Here is a 17,971-nt window from a genome sequence, read left to right on the forward strand (position 1 = left end):
ATGGAAACTAAATAGCTTCTTAAATAAGATGGGCACAGTAGGCACTACTATTATGGAATAAAATATGCCATAGCATGAGTTATGTTGTAGAGACTCAAGTCCATGTGTTAGGCATGAAGTATTCTGCTCATGCTGTTAACATAAAACTAGGCAGGAATGGACAGGATGTAAATTTGGGTAATGTTATTACAACTATTGGAGGAAAACATTTTATCGCCACATTTTTAAAACACAAAATTAATCAGTAGTATTCTTAAAGTTGTAATGCAACTATGGTATGTATTTTTAAAACAAAGAATTTCTAAAAAACACTTGTGTATAAGGCTCAAATTCTGATCAATGACTTGTGCTCCATCTGGTTTTTTTCACGTCATTTTCTTCAGTAGCCGTACAAGCTCAAGAGAAAAGTCTGTCTGACAGTAAACTGCATCCCTATATGCAAGTTTTTGGAGAACTTCTAACCAAGGTTTTTTTTTAACTGATCGATGTTTAAGAATATCTTTCTTTTAAACGTTTTTAAAAATTCCATTTTGAATAATCATCGAAGAGAGTAAAGCTAAAACACTTTAATCTGACTAATGACGTTATTGTTTACCCTTAGGTATTTTTTTCTGCAAGGACCCTTGCAATAGAGAAAACCTTCAATGTAATTTATGTTTCACACATTTTAAAAAAAAAAGTCTAATGCTGGCTTTTTTGTATGTATTGATTCATTATTTAAAGCTTGTCTAAGACTTCCTGAAAAATAGCAGCTTCCTTTTTCACATGTTACATTTTGTAGGAAATGCAACACAACACATGCTTAAAATGGATGGAGGATGATATGCCTAAAAGCATGCCTAAAGAGTTTACGCTGTAACCAAGAGGTGGAATTCTGTGTAGATTACATGTCATTTTAAAAAGATACAGAGAAGGTAATTAGGCTGATGCTACAGTTTGTGCACACAAGCAAATGATCCATGACTTGTAAAGCCTATTAAATGTTCCACAGAAGAGAGCTTACAGCTGAAGTATATCGAATTGTGTGAATGACATGACTGATTTGTAGGAGTCATTACCTTCTATATATATCCAAGCAAACCATATTCTCTATTCAGAGCATAAAATACTTAAGATATTCCAGTAGGCATGATTGCTAATGCTAAATAAATGCATCTGTTTATTTAAAAAAAAAAAAAAAGCAGTAGCAAATATTGTGTCCCAGGGAATTAAATTAAAAGAAAGTGTTCATAAACTGAATGTTCTTTTCACTGGTTCCCAGATTCTTGATTTGGGCACACAAATGCTGATGGCCTGCTGTACAGTGTATAAAATAAAGACTGTGAAACCTAGCACTCTTATTGGAAGATGTAAGATAAAGCTAAGTCTCAATGATTAGGTTACAGTTGATTTCTCAACTAATTTCCAAGGCATCATTTCACTATTTGAAGAAACTGAAAAAAATCACTGACTCTTTTTCTTACTAAGCAGTCTCTTCTAGAACCCATGCCTTGTACCATCCAATAGAGAAATGCATTCAAGCCAGCATAGAAGGGGGAAAAGTAGATTAAGGACCTGCATTCAGTTTTAGACAGACCAAGACAAGGAAATTCAAATTTAAATTTTTTTTATCCTTAACTCATCACATCAAACCTAGGCCTTACAAGTAATCTGAGAACAGTAATGCTCTCAAACCATGTGTGCACTGCAGTGTTTATTCATAACAATTTGGTTTAAGGCAAAGTGAATTTGAAAATTCTGTAGTTTTAAGTCAATTCTTTAAAGTATATTTTTATATAAGTTTATTTTTAATTATTTTAAAAACAAGTTTGTTAACAGCAAAAAGGGCTACTGAATTGCTGGTGTATTGCAATACTTCTGAGATAAAAAAAAGTGCAAATCATCAAATACTACTGACAATTTAAAAAAGAAACATGATTTTGTGACTTCATTATGACAGCCCGGGGTGTTTTGCATGGCAGAAAGGTCTGGAACATCTGTCTGCATTTTAGACTAGTTTGGGATGCGTATTTTACATTTTGTACCTGGTTATCAAAACAGCAGATTGTTAAACACTGTAAAGGTATATTAAAAACTCTGTCACTCTCTCAACATTCTCTGGCCTACATTCTCTCAAAGCATGTGCAAGGCCATGCAAAGTCCCAAATCCATTTTTCAGGGCTTACATATAAGCTTTTATAGCATGGAACAAAGGTTTTTTTAAACATAAATTTGTCCCTACTAAGCTGCACACCCAAAAGATGAAAGGTCAGTGAATCATTAGAGAGACTAAAGAAACACTTAAAGAAAAAAAATGCATTTCAACTAGCCTAGTTTTATAGCGTTTCTAAATTTCAGGTTGTATATTCAATTTTACTTGCTTTTCACAAATGAAAAGTTGAGGCAATTTCAAATATTATAATTTCACTCTACACAAAATATACAGTAATAGTATAATTTACACAGTATATACCAAAAAATTGGTGATTGTTGTGAATGGTATTTCTCGTCTTTGGCTGGTCTAACAGGGGCTACTTAATCCTGGGATACCCAGCTCAAGAAGATGCAACAAAACTTCAGTGCAGAGTCCTAGCTTCTGGATTGGATAGGGCAGCTTCCCTTTGGCTGCTAAACACATGGGAACAGATCCTCAACTTGGGAAAATTGTGGTAGCTCAACTGAAGTTAATGGAGCCACGACATTTTACACCAGCTGAAGATCTGTCCCAATGATTAGTTTGTGGCCAAAGACTAATTTGATTGACACAAAATTAGCATGAAATTCACCAGGTACCAGTTAGCATAGCAGAGAGAGGAAAATCTCACATCATAATTTTGCTGGTTTTTAATGCAGGAGGCCTGAGACAGAGGGCGGTCAAAAGTAGAGGTTCTGATGTACACTTTCTAATTTTAATAATGTAAAACAGTTCTGTTATACTGAAAATACAAAGTTATAATTCTAAAAAGGTTATCCATCGGAAGAGTTGTAGTTCAGTATTTATTCCAACAAATGCTATTCAAAAATAGTCACCGTTTAGTAGGAATTATAGCCAGCAGAGGATAAACAAATACATACTTATCAAGGGTGCTCACTGAACACCCTAGGAAACGCATACTGCGCAAAGTTGTTTATAACTACTCATTTGTTTTACCTCTTCATTAAGGAACTGTGTAAGGGATTCTTCATGGGTTAGAGAGCATACTACTTTTGTTTCATCATCTGGATCTTGTTGTTTCTGTTTCTTCCCTTTGCTAAGTCGCTGCTGTTCATCATCTTCCTAGAAGCAAGTTGTAAACAAAAAAGCATTTAAACAGGATTCATTTCTGGCTTATTCCACAGGAATTTGAACTTGGTGGTCATCACATGAATCCCTTAATAAATCAAACTGCAGAGGGAAGGTAACTGGGAGGGATACTGATGGGAGAAAAACAAGTATGATTTTTACAAGAGAAGGCTTCTACTTTATCCCAGGGAGAGTTGCACCTCTCTCACTATTGGTGGCGGATTCACGGATCCATAGTGAGCTTTGTTCCAAAAGGAATTGTTTACTTACTTCCCTTTGTATGTCAACTACCATGAAAAAGGTAAAAACCCAAAACTGTTTAAGCTGGTTATCCTATGGAACTTGCTAGCAATATGCCTGTACACACTGAATGGTACCAACTCCATTAAAAAAAGCATGGAAATCAGAACAAAACTAGATGAAATTAACTGCCTTAGGAACACTGAAAAATGCAAAGAAACCATATAAGATGACAAACATCAAGGACATTTTTTTTTTAAATTGTGACCTTGAAGCACACACAAAATCCTGAGCATAAGAAAATTTAACATTTCTTTCAAGTTGCACTTGCAATAAAGTTCTTTTAATTTATTCATGGTCCAATCACTGTTTAGAAAAAATAAAAGGCAGTCAAAACTCGCCATTCCAATTTCCTTGACACAGTCCTTGGATACTGGAGGTGACTTCCAAGCTTAATCTCTAGCCACTCTTAAATTTCCATGTAATGAACTTGGCGGCACTGCCATACAACTTTACCCGTATACTGGTATGTCAGTATTTATCTATCAGTTTTTCAGAAACTTAAACAGAACCTTTTAATAATTTCTTAGAAGGTATAACTAATATATTTTACAAAGTATAGCCTAAATTAAGAGCCAAAATGATGTGTTCTCCTGTCCAAAGATTGTACATTTAATAACTATTATACCATATTAGCTCAACAATGTCACACTATAAACAAAGTGAAGACACAAGAAACCTGATCCTTCTTTTTCAGTTCTTCAACTTGTCGGAGCTGTTCAGAGGTCAGAACGATTTCCATCCGTTGCATGTCCCTCATCAACAAACGCTGAGACTCCAAGAACTGGTCATTGGCCTTCTGCCAGGTATGTTTCAACTGGTTATGCTGTTGTCGCTCTTGGTCTAACAGATGGCAGACTATTCCGGAAGCAAAAAGAGTTATTCTTAAGTGGATTGTAACGGTAGACCATTTTACTTTTTCTCTAAACAGTCTTATGAATTAAAGTAACTGTAAGGACTCTATGCAAAAAAAAAAGTTAATCTGTGTTTAATAATTGAAACATATGAGGTTTTCTTAAGTCCCAAGAGTTCATAGGGTTAGAGCAGAGGTGGGCAAACTATGGCCCGGGACCATCCTGCCTGGCCTTTGAGCTCCTGGCCGAGGAGGCTATCCCCTGGTCCTTTCCCTGCTGTCCCCCCTCCCCTGCAGCCTCAGCTCGCCGTGCCGCCAGCGCTCTGGGCAGCCGGTCAGCACAGCTGCCAGTCCTGGTTATCTGAGCGGCATGGTAAGGGGGAGGGGGATCCTGGGAGGAGGTGGTCAGGGGATAAGGAGCAAGGGGGGTTGGATGGGTCGGAGGTTCTGAGGGGGGCAGTCAGGGGATGGGTAGTGGGAGGGGGCCAGGCTGTTTGGGGAGGCACAGCCTTCTCTACCCGGCCCTCCATACAGTTTCAGAACCCTGATGTGGCCCTCAGACCAAAAAGTTTGCCCACCCCTGGGTTAGAGGCATGAGTTACTGACAATAATATTCTTAACTAGGACACATTATTTCAATGCAAATGTGCATGTAGGCATACATCCTCTTCTCCCATTACTCGTAAAACTCTGACATAAGAGTGTATGCTAATTAGAGATGGGATCATGTCCTTCTGTGTTTCAACAACGCTTGGCATACTGTGTTACTAGAAACACATATTACTATTACTAATAATTCTACCCAGGGATACCAGAAAAATCAGGATTACAATGAGAGCAAAGGCTGTGATACCATCAGAACTTAGTACAAGTTCAACACGTTCTTTGGTGAAAATAAGTGGATCACCCTCTGAAAATATATGTAACAGGACTAGAATCATTTGTTGGGTAGAAACTTCAAATGCCTTAGTATTTAAAATATCTGGTCAGTAAGCCAAATTAAACCAAGAGAAAAAGTTTTGTCTACATTGTCTTCCAATTCTTTAGCATAGGCAAAAGTCAGACTGACTGCTGTTATATAGTTACCTTCATGAAGTTCTTTCCGTAATTTCTCAGCATCTTCTTGCAAGACTGATTTCTGAGTATTCAGAACAGCCACATACATCTCCAAATCTGTCCGACATGACTTCTCAGCTTCCAGGTAATGGTTCAGTTCTTTAACCTGAGGAAGGTAAGTGAAAGGGGGGGAACCCATACAAATTTAGGGTTACAATTATACAGATTTCGTTTTTGTTATATATATTACTGTACTGACTGTTGTGATTATGTGTAGCTGATGAGCTCAACTTTATTTATAGGAATAACAAATAACTGATGATCTATTGTGCAAGGACAATACATATTTAGATCATTATGTAAATTATTTCCTCATTTATGTTCACAGTACATAAGTATATAGGTTTCAGAGTAGCAGCTGTGTTAGTCTGTATCCGCAAAAAGAACAGGAGTACTTGTGGCACCTTAGAGATTAACACATTTATTAGCACATAAGCTTTCGTGGGCTACAGCCCACTTCATCGGCTACATAGAATGGAACATATAGTAAGATATATATACACACACACACACACACACAGGTGGAAGTTGCCATACAAACTGTAAGAGGCTAATTAATTAAGATGAGCTATTATCAGCAGGAGAAAAAAAAAACTTTTGTAGTGATAATCAAGATGGCCCATTTAGACAGTTTGACAAGAAGGTGTGAGGATACTTAACATAGGGAAATAGATTCAATATGTGTAATGACCCAGCCACTCCCAGTCTGTATCCAAACCCAAGTTAATGGTATCTAGTTTGCATATTAATTCAAGCTCAGCAGTTTCTCATTGGAGTTTGCATTCGGTCCCAAGGCCAAGCATTGTCCATAGCTACAGTTGTAGTGGCAAAGTTACCATCTGGCAATAATTCTTCCAGAACAGCTGAAATTCAAAAAAGGGGACAAGTTCTCTGAACGTATTTTGAAATAAAAATAATAATAGCTAAAAGGTTCTCGAGTAAAGAATAAAATGGTCAGACACAGATGAATATAATTTGTTGGGGAAGAGTCAACATGGTTTTTGTAAAGGGAAATCATGACTCACCAATCTACTAGAATTCTTTGAGGGGGTCAACAAGCATGCAGACAAGGGGGATCCAGTGAATATAGTGTACTTAGATTTTCAGAAAGCCTTTGACAAGGTCCCTCACCAAAGGCTCTTAAGTAAAGTAAATTGTCATGGGATAAGAGGGAAGGTCCTCTCATGGACTGGTAACTGGTTAAAAGATAGGAAACAAAGGGTAGGAATAAATGGCCAGTTTGGAGAAAGATAAATAGTGGTGTCCCCCAGGGGTCTGTACTGGGGGCCCAGTCCTATTAAACATATTCATAAATGATCTGGAAAAAGGGGTAAACAGTGAATGGCAAAATTTGCAGATGATACAAAATTACTCAAGATAGTTAAGTCAAGTCCCAAGCAGACTGTAAGGAGCTACAAAAGGATCTCACAAAACTGGGTGACTGGGCAACAAAATGGCAGATGAAATTCAATGTTGATAAATGCCAAGGAATGCACATTGGAAAACATAATCCCAACTATACATATAGAATGATGGGGTCTAAATTAGCTGTTACCACTCAAGAAAGATCTTGGAGTCATTGTGGATAGTTCTCTGAAAACATCGCCCCTCATTCTCAGCACTGAGCGGCGATCAGCAGGTGCTTATATACGAGTGCTTATATACGAATGCACAAAGCCTTGGAAACAAGCAGGGAGAACTGGAGGTCCTGGTGATGTCAAGGAATTATGACATGATTGGAATAACAGAGACTTGGTGGGATAACTCACATGACTGGAGTACTGTCATGGATGGTTATAAACTGTTCAGGAAGGACAGGCAGGGCAGAAAAGGTGGGGGAGTAGCACTGTAAGTAAGGGAGCAGTATGACTGCTCAGAGCTCCGGTATGAAACTGCAGAAAAACCTGAGTGTCTCTGGATTAAGTTTAGAAGTGTGAGCAACAAGAGTGATGTAGTGGTGGGAGTCTGCTATAGACCACTGGACCAGGGGGATGAGGTGGATGAGACTTCCGGCAGCTCGCAGAAGCTACTAGATCGCACGCCCTGGTTCTCATGGGTGACTTTAATTTTCCTGATATCTGCTGGGAGAGCAATACAGCGGTGCATAGACGATCCAGGAAGTTTTTGGAAAGCGTAGGGGACAATTTCCTGGTGCAAGTGCTAGAGGAGCCAACTAGTGGGGGAGCTTTTCTTGACCTGCTGCTCACAAACCGGGAAGAATTAGTGGGGGAAGCAAAAGTGGATGGGAATCTGGGAGGCAGTGACCATGGGTTGGTTGAGTTCAGGATCCTGACACAGGGAAGAAAGGTAAGCAGCAGGATACGGACCCTGGACTTCAGGAAAGCAGACTTCGACTCCCTCAGGGAACAGATGGGTAGGATCCCCTGGGGGGACTAACATGAAGGGGAAAGGAGTCCAGGAGAGCTGGCTGTATTTCAAGGAATCCCTGTTGAGGTTACAGGGACAAACCATCCCGATGTGTCGAAAGAATAGTAAATATGGCAGGCGACCAGCTTGGCTTAACGGTGAAATCCTAGCAGATCTTAAACATAAAAAAGAAGCTTACAAGAAGTGGAAGGTTGGACATATGACCAGGGAAGAGTATAAAAATATTGCTCAGGCATGTAGGAATGAAATCAGGAGGGCCAAATCGCACCTGGAGCTGCAGCTAGCGAGAGATGTCAAGAGTAACAAGAAGGGTTTCTTCAGGTATGTTGGCAACAAGAAGAAAGCCAAGGAAAGTGTGGGCCCCTTAATGAAGGAGGGAGGCAACCTAGTGACAGAGGATGTGGAAAAAGCTAATGTACTCAATGCTTTTTTTGCCTCTGTCTTCACGAACAAGGTCAGCTCCCAGACTGCTGCGCTGGGCATCACAAATGGGGAATAGATGGCCAGCCCTCTGTGGAGAAAGAGGTGGTTAGGGACTATTTAGAAAAGCTGGACGTGCACAAGTCCATGGGGCCGGACGAGTTGCATCCGAGAGTGCTAAAGGAATTGGCAGCTGTGATTGCAGAGCCATTGGCCATTATCTTTGAAAACTCGTGGCGAACAGGGGAAGTCCCAGATGACTGGAAAAAGGCTAATGTAGTGCCAATCTTTAAAAAAGGGAAGAAGGAGGATCCTGGGAACTACAGGCCAGTCAGCCTCACCTCAGTCCCTGGAAAAATCATGGAGCAGGTCCTCAAAGAATCAATCCTGAAGCACTTACATGAGAGGAAAGTGATCAGGAACAGTTAGCATGGATTCACCAAGGGAAGGTCATGCCTGACTAATCTAATCGCCTTCTATGAGGAGATTACTGGTTCTGTGGATGAAGGGAAAACAGTGGATGTATTGTTTCTTGACTTTAGCAAAGCTTTTGACACGGTCTCCCACAGTATTCTTGTCAGCAAGTTAAAGAAGTATGGGCTGGATGAATGCACTATAAGGTGGGTAGAAAGTTGGCTAGGTTATCGGGCTCAACGAGTAGTGATCAATGGCTCCATGTCTAGTTGGAAGTCGGTGTCAAGTGGAGTGCCCCAGGGGTCGGTCCTGGGGCCGGTTTTGTTCAATATCTTCATAAATGATCTGGAGGATGGTGTGGATTGCACTCTCAGCAAATTTGCGGATGATACTAAACTGGGAAGAGTGGTAGATACGCTGGAGGGCAGGGATAGGATACAGAGGGACCTAGACAAATTGGAGGATTGGGCCAAAAGAAACCTGATGAGGTTCAATAAGGATAAGTGCAGGGTCCTGCACTTAGGACGGAAGAACCCAATGCACAGCTACAGACTAGGGACCGAATGGCTAGGCAGCAGTTCTGCGGAAAAGGACCTACGGGTGACAGTGGACGAGAAGCTGGATATGAGTCAGCAGTGTGCCCTTGTTGCCAAGAAGGCCAATGGCATTTTGGGATGTATAAGTAGGGGCATAGCGAGCAGATCGAGGGACGTGATCGTCCCCCTCTATTCGACATTGGTGAGGCCTCATCTGGAGTACTGTGTCCAGTTTTGGGCCCCACACTACAAGGAGGATGTGGATAAATTGGAGAGAGTCCAGCGAAGGGCAACAAAAATGATTAGAGGTCTGGAACACATGACTTATGAGGAGAGGCTGAGGGAACTGGGATTGTTTAGTCTGCAGAAAAGAAGAATGAGGGGGGATTTGACAGCTGCTTTCAACTACCTGAGAGGTGGTTCCAGAGAGGATGGTTCTAGACTATTCTCAGTGGTAGAAGAGGACAGGACAAGGAGTAATGGTCTCAAGTTGCAGTGGGGGAGGTTTAGGTTGGATATTAGGAAAAACTTTTTCACTAGGAGGGTGGTGAAACACTGGAATGGGTTACCTAGGAAGGTGATGGAATCTCCTTCCTTAGAAGTTTTTAAGGTCAGGCTTGACAAAGCCCTGGCTGGGATGATTTAATTGCAGATTGGTCCTGCTTTGAGCAGGGGGTTGGACTAGATGACCTCCTGAGGTCCCTTCCAACCCTGATATTCTATGATTCTATGAATGTCCAGCAGCAGTCATAAAAGAGAACAGAATGTTGGGAATCATTAAGAAAGGGATAGATAATAAGACAGAAAATATCATATTGCCTCTATATAAATCCATGGTACACCCACATCTTGAATACTGCATGCAGATGTGGTCATCCCATCTCAAAAAAATTGGAATTGGAAAAGGTTCAGAAAAGGGCAACAAAAATTATTAGGGGTATGGAATGTCTTCCATACAAGGAGTGATTAAGAAGACTGGGACTTTTCGGCTTGGAAAAGAAATGACTAAGGGAGGGAGATATGACAGAGGTCTATAAAATCATAACTGGTGTGGAGAAAGTAAATAAGGAAGTGTTATTTACTCCTCCTCATAACACAAGAACTAGGGGTCACCAAATAAAAATTAACAGGCAGCAGGTTTAAAACAAACAAAAGGAAGTATTTTTTCACACAACGCCCAGTCAACCTGTGGAACTCCTTGCCAGAGGATGTTGTGAAGGACGAGACTATAACAGGGTTCAAAAAAGAACTAGATAAGTTCATGGAAGATAGGTCCATCAATGGCTATTAGCCAGGATGGGCAGAGATGATGCCCCATGCCTCTGTTTACCAGAATCATAGAATCATAGAATATCAGGGTTGGAAGGGACCTCAGGAGGTCATCTAGTCCAACCCCCTGCTCAAAAGCAGGATCCATCCCCAATTAAATCAGAAGCTGGGAATGGGCGACAGGGGATAGATCACTTGATGATTACCTGTTCTGTTCATTCCCTCTGGGGCACTTGCCATTGGCCACTGTCGGAAGACAGGGTACTGGGCTAGACGGACCTTTGGTCTGACCTAGTATTGCCGTTCTTATGTTCTCTGCTATGGCATATGAGAAGGGTCTCATGGTCACTTAGTCTGTGCCTCCAGACCCATCCCACAACCTACAAAATAGGGAAAAATTTGTATTTCCCTAACTCACAGGACGTGTTATATTAATATAGGTGGAATATATGGGTCAAAGGTGTTAATATAACCCAGTCATTTTTTAACATTAAACAGTGTTAAGCAAGGTTCCGGGTCTGGTATACAGTTTGCTTAGTACCATGACACATACACTATTAAAATAATAAATTATTACAACTGGAGTTTAAATTCTTCAGGATTTGCAAGGCAAGCAGATACCAAGGGTGGGACCATATGTAAAAAGTACCTAAGAATGGCAGGCAATGAACTAAGCAGTCATAATTCTTTGATTTCTTATGAAAACTATAGCATCCTAACACAACATGAAATCAAAAGCTACCAGACAACTCTGGAGGGGCTCCCAGGAGCTTACCCCTACCGTCCACAACATTAGAGGTAACATCATGACATGACATGGAAGTTGTGACAGATGGCCAGAAGTACAGTTCCAAGATCATCTTCTTGCTGCAACATACCATAAATGTTGGGACCACATTCTCTCACAATAGGATGCAAATAACTCCCACTGACTTTGGTATGGGTTACTCATTCTGTGGGGTGGGAAATAGAACCCCTGGAAGATTGACATGGGGAGGGGTAGAAAAACAGGAGACAGAGATTGCTCTCACTGATTGACCCCTGCTTGAAAAGCATTCAAATTTGGGAAAACTGCTATGTTAGCTCCCAGATAGATTTGAGGGCCTTCAACAGGCCAAAAAACCAAAACCAAACAATCACTCGTTATATACCATCTGCCAAGGCTCAGGCCAACCTAGAGTCTAAATAATACTTTGCACTTTATGAACAACAGAAATAGTTGAAATTGAAACTAAAACTTCAACATATTTGTGAGGCAGGTAAGTGGAGTCAAGGGATCAAAGAGTCAGAGAAGTATGTCTGGCAAGGACTTACTTGCTACGCAAGACAAACTGCAATCCTTCCTGATGGTGCAAGAAGGATGACTGAAACATCCAATACGAGAACTTAAGGTAGACAAAACGATGGAGCTGAACGTCGGCATTAATGGTGTCAACTATCACCTCTTTTGGTGGGAAATACTTTACAAAATGAAGCCCATCATAAAAAAAAAAACCAGTTACAAGTTTTACAAAATTCAGGCTCGTGTACCTATTTTGTGGGTATCCCACTGATTCCTGTAACACTGATGAAGCTGCTACCAAAATTGCTCATCCTGAACAATGTAGATGATCAATTGTGTTTAGACAGAAGCTACTGAATACTTGTAAGAGAACAGGATGAAAAGAATAACTCCAGATGCTACTATCATAATCTTTATGAAGGAAGTCCTGAGTATCTTGGAAAACAAGAATTTATAAGAGGGAGAGGAATGGATTCACATTTCCCCTGACTTCAGTCTAGCAATGCAAATCAAATGTGAGGCTCTAAGGGAAAAAGCAGAATCTTATGCCCAGACAAAATCTGGGCTATGAAAAAAAATCATTTTCTGGATACGAAGCCTGTAAACTGGAAAGAATCCGTGAGGAACATGAGGAAGAGAAACACAAATCACTGATGAGTATGGTCTCCCAGTCAGACTGGTGTGCTTTTTCCCCCTCTTCAAGAAAAAAAAGATGTATATTGTTCTGTATTTGAGGGACATCCATTATCCTTTTAAATGAATATATACTGTAAGTTTGCAAGGCAGGCTAATACTTTACTTACCTTTCTTGTAGCTCCTGAATACTCTGGATCTTTTGGGAATTTCAGTATATTTGATTTCTAAGATGGAAAAACAAATGCTTCAATTGCCACTTTCCCCTCCCCATAAACAGTAGACAAAATGCAGCTAATCTGTGGCAATAGAGTGCTCATTTCTTTATTTCCTTTGATTGATTTTTTTTTTTTTTTTTTTTTTTAAGAAAGTTGGGTTAAACATGTCTTCTAGCCTAACGGATGGAGCAAAAATTCTGGATACGTAAAACTTTATAGAAAAAATGCTAGGAGTTGCTGCAAAGAGATCAATGTAAGATGTAAAAAAAATTCTGCAGATAATGCCTTACTTTTATACATAGGATAAGAAAATAAATCTAGCAACCTCTGGAGGGGAAGTCCTAGTTCTAGAAGATTAAAAACACTACCGATTACAAAACTTCCTTTGTGGCTTTAAATGGCCTATAATGTAGTGACACCTAATTGCTTGAGAGGACAGACTATATCCACCTGTATGGAGCTTAATTACTGATATTTCTGATAATCTAAACTACATGAGCTCAGGTTTAAGCATGAATATTTTTTACATGTTATCAGATCCTCAAAATAGAAACACAAATTAATATGTATAGTCTAGAATATTTTATTTGCAAGACAAGGGCATTGTGCATTTCCCACTTCACATTACATCCTTATTTGTGTATCTGCCACAAAATTGTGTGTATCAATAAAACAGCCATAATGGAAGATGCACATTCTCTCTGCAGCTATAGAGTAAAATTTCACCTCACCTTTGAAGCCTCCAGTTCTTTTATCTTTTCTTCAGCTTCTGTTAGTTTTTCCTTTAAAACTGCAATCTCTTTCTCCATAGGCATCACGACTGAACGAAGCTTCTCAGCATCCTCTTGGGCCTGAAATCAGTTCGTAATGTGTTATGCAACATATTACTTTGCAACAAAAACAGTCTTCTTCCACAAGAGAAATGAACAAAACCAATACGCCAAAAATCAAACCATACTTCTGTTTACAATACTTGTTATATAACTATATATTTAGCAAGTCCCAAGTGTTCTCTAGGACAAAATACAATTTATCCCATTTGTTGAAAGCAATGTAATTGTACATCCATGGATGAATTTGGCCATGTGTCTGCTTTTACAGGAGAAAGCTAGTACATCTTTCCCCTGCCTAACTAGAATGATCATAAGTTTTAAAACGTGTACATAGAGTTATTCTGTATTTAAAAAGCATAGCCTTTTCACCAAGATGATGCTAGGTAGAATACAGAGAGAAAGAGACAGAGATCATGCAATTGCAACACAAAGTTAGTTACTGACTATTGGTTTACTGACTCTTGAAGTTCAAAAGGCGCAGGTAACATATAGTAATACCGTATAACTGTTTCATGGGCTTGGGAAGGCTACTTTTAGATTTCAAGAATTACTGATAAAGCATCAAGCAATTTTCAGTGTTACCACACTACGTATTTCAAAATTGTACAAAACAAAGCTGTCAAAAACATGGCTTTTTTTCAGTTAGTGCTGAAAAAGTTAAAAAATTGGATGAGAGGATGAGAAAAGACTCATGAGAAAGCAGGAAGAAGAGGAAAAAGAGAGCCAGGTAAAAAAATAGTAAGAATTAAAATAGGACAATGCAGTAAGTAAGTAACTTCAAATTCAGAAGTATGTAGGTTGGAAGCTGGCCTTGATATCCCAACATCTTATGTGCCCCGACATTCTTTCAAGTGCGTACTGGAGCTTTTCCAAGTTACAAAGTGACTGCTCCAGCAGAATCAGCAGCAATTATACAATGGAATTCTTCAGACTCAAAAATTCATAAGTAACAATATAGAGTTATTGTTTAAGCTACAAAAAAGGAAAAAAAAATCTAGATGCACCATTTATTTTGGGTTTCTGTTTATGGATTGGAAGGTTGGAACCTCATTTTTTCCTCTAGCTTCTGTTGGAGGCAGTTGGCATAAGGATAAATGAAAACTGCACTTCAAAAGAAAAGCTTCAAAGAGAACATTTTATGTAGCAGTAGATGCCAAGGCAGCACTACCACGGACCAAATTCCTGTTTTCTGGTCCATTTGTTGACAAACACTTGTTCTGAACACAACTGCAAGTTATAAAAATAGCGAATGAAATATCCTAATTTTTTTTAAATATGTTTTGGCATGTTCTCTTTTGAAAGAAAATTCCAATTTCTTCAGGCTTCACTCATTTCTAATGCACCTCGCCACTGCCATTTCTGCCGGTCTAAAACAGACTAAAACAACCAAAAAAAAAACAAAACCAAAACCTGCAAGAATGAGAAACCACCCCCACAAAAACATAGTAAATTCACTGCCTATAAGGAGAAACTAGCAATGTGTAGCAGATATGCCTCACCGGCACGCAGTCAGCCTGGCAATAAAGTTCCTCAAATACCAGGAACAGGAGTTGAAACTCCAAAGTTTCAAAGAATAAAGTCGCTGAACATTTCTCTCAATTGTACTGTTCAGTGGATCTGAAACCCTCATAGCTGCTCACTATGGCCTATATTAAGAGACAATCTATATTTTTTCAGGACTTTAATAAGTTCTCTAACATCTCTTTTCCAAATACTACTAGCATCTCCAACAGCCTTTCATTACAAGTTTTAATTTCTCATGGCTGAGTCCTGAACACAAAGTAAAGGACAATTTTAAATCTCTGTTAATGTACCTGGTGAGTTCAGTGGAAGAGAAAGGGAGGTCAGCAAAGGTAAAACTGGACTGTTCAGCAGCAATCAAGTGGAAAGATGGAAAGTGATATGTAAATTTCAATGGGATTGATTTTGCTAGAGTTTTTCCCTTCTCTGTGGTTAGAAGCAAGCATTTAGGCTCAGATTTAAAGTGTGCGTAAGATACATATAAAGGTCAGTTCAACACTAACACTGAGTTGTGCATTCCAGGATCGTCTAACCTGCTTGGTCATTGGTCTTCTTGTCAATCTCACATCTGCAACTACTATAAACGGAGGCAAAGCCTAATCCTGGGTGTTCTAGAGAAAGTTGAAGGTCCTACTTAATTCTTATTAAAAATACAGTACCTAACCTGTGGAAGAAGTTTGCTCTCAGGGATTACATTCTGTTCTTCTGCACTTATTAGACACCACAAGAAAGAATGCTTTGCAAGGCTCATACAAGTAGAACTTCAGAGTTTAAGGCCTGAAGGGACCATTAGATCATCTAGTCTGACCTTCCGTACAAAACAGGTCATTAAATTTCACCCAACTATCTTTGTATTGAGCCCAATAACTTGTGCTGCTACAGCAAATCAGTCTTGATTTGAGGACATGGAGACATGAAAAATCCACCATTTCCCTTGACAGTTTGTTAAAAATTTGTGCCTAATTTCTAACGTGAATTTCACTTCAGCTTCCAACCACTGGTTTTTATTATACTTTTCTCTGCTAGACTGAAGAGCCCATTAGTACCTGGTATCTTCTCCCCAAAGGAGTATTTTTAAACTGTAATCAAGCCACCACTCGATCTTCATTTTGGTAAGCTGAACAGACTGAGCTCTTTAAGTCTCCCACTACCAGGCATTCTTTCCAGCCCTTGAATCATTGTGGTTTTTTTCTCGACCATCTCAAATTTTTCAACATCTTTTAAAAAGTGTGGATATCAGAACTGGATACAGTATTCCAATATTGGTCTCATTAATGCCATAGACATAGGTATATGCCACAGCATTGCACTAGGATCTCACGTTCAGTTGCCATGACACCCAATTTCTTTCCAGAGTGTCTGCTTTCCAGGATACAGTCTACCATTCTCTCTAGGTAAGGCCTACATTCCTTGTTCCTGATTAATAACTTTGCATGTGGCTGTATAAACACATTTTATTTGAATGGGTCCAGTTTACCAAGTGATCCATGTTGTTCTGTATGACTGTTCCATCTTCATCATTATCATTCCACCAATCTTTATTTATTTTACCAGCAATGATTTTACACTGACTTCCAGATCACTGATGAAACGTTGGGCCTAGTACTGATTTTACACATAATGTAAAATAATGGAAAAGCTGATATGGGATTCAGTTAATTTAAAAAAAATTAAGGGTGGAATATAATTAATACCAGTGAAGTTTGTTGGAATGGTCCTTTGTTTGTCCACACTGAATATAAACCACAGTCATGATCACGGGTACTTAGGCAACCATGAATTTACAGTTCAGTGATGGATTCATCTTTATCTGTCATAATGAGGTCCAAACCAGAGTTACCTCATGTTGGTGCAATGTGTGTGTGTTAGAAAATGTATACTTTTTAGAAACTCTAATTATGTTTCACTACTAACTGTATGAGACTTCCAGCATGTCTCCAAAACAGAAGTCCCCCATACCACCACAAATTTTTCTTTCCACACATTACAGACAAATTCTGAAGGAGTAACTCATCTTGTTCTCCAGTTTGATTCGGTGGTCTGTAGCAGATCCCCACCAGCGTCCCCTACGGGGTTTTATTAGTTAGCACTTTGATCCCTATGCATTCATAATCCTATGGTTCTGAGTTAGTAATGACTCAGAAACAGGTAACAGTGTCTCTAATGTAGAGTACCAAGCCCTCAATTTTTTTTTTTAAATCCACTCTATCCTTCCTACCCACATTATAACAAGTGACCCCCAACTGAGCACCGCTACTGAAAATCTCCGATCTGTGCTGCAGGGACACACCGACACCTGAAGTGGAGCACCCAAAGGGACACACATCTAGAAGAATCCTCGTGACAACATAAGGTGAGTAACTTCCTCTTTTGAACATTCTAATCATGCACGTTATCCCAGCAGGTTTCGGTAATGTAAATTACATCAAAATTTCTTCATGATAATTTTTGAATTCCCATGCTTGTTACTCAGACTCTTAGTGCTGGTATATAAGCAACTGAAAAATTTCTTCTCTTCACATTCTTTGCCACATCCGTTCAATTTATCTGCAACACGCTGAGTTTGAATCACACCAACTGTACTTCAGATGCTGAATAAGCAAGGTGAGATGATAATCTTAGGAAAAAAGACCCTGTGGTGAAATCTCCCACTCACTTAAATGGTCCCAAAATTTCACCCCAGGCTTTTTATGCAAATCTATTTAAGAGAAGAAAAATAATGAACCCTTCCAAATTTCTGACAGTGTGAATTATTTCTAATACTCCCCCCCCCCCCCGAAAAAAAAAGTTTTCCCATCAGATATCACTACTTTTTTTTAAAAAAGGGAAAAGTTTGAAAGACCTCACACAAACAAAAGGGAATAGGAAAATATATCTGTGTTTACCTGAAAATTTCCTTTAGAGTAATGAAGTCCACAGATCCATT

At 39.3% G+C, this 17,971-nt stretch overlaps 1 protein-coding gene across 4 annotated transcripts in view; it reads right to left on the reverse strand.

Moving 5' to 3' along the window:
• Nucleotides 1-17,971, reverse strand: part of RABEP1 (rabaptin, RAB GTPase binding effector protein 1) — a 79,532-nt gene that overhangs the window by 22,402 nt on the left and 39,159 nt on the right. For 3 of the 4 annotated variants that reach the window (XM_077836506.1, XM_077836504.1, XM_077836507.1), the window contains 5 exons: nucleotides 13,423-13,542; nucleotides 12,644-12,700; nucleotides 5,502-5,637; nucleotides 4,242-4,420; nucleotides 3,131-3,256 (listed from right to left, as the gene is read on the reverse strand). In XM_077836506.1, the coding sequence (XP_077692632.1) occupies nucleotides 3,131-3,256; nucleotides 4,242-4,420; nucleotides 5,502-5,637; nucleotides 12,644-12,700; nucleotides 13,423-13,542 (618 nt within the window). The remainder of the gene's footprint in view (nucleotides 1-3,130; nucleotides 3,257-4,241; nucleotides 4,421-5,501; nucleotides 5,638-12,643; nucleotides 12,701-13,422; nucleotides 13,543-17,971) is intronic. The other variant, XM_077836505.1, reaches the window with a different exon arrangement.

The sequence above is a fragment of the Eretmochelys imbricata genome, chromosome 17, assembly GCF_965152235.1.
Source record: "Eretmochelys imbricata isolate rEreImb1 chromosome 17, rEreImb1.hap1, whole genome shotgun sequence".
In the NCBI taxonomy this organism is placed as follows: Eukaryota; Metazoa; Chordata; order Testudines; family Cheloniidae; genus Eretmochelys; species Eretmochelys imbricata.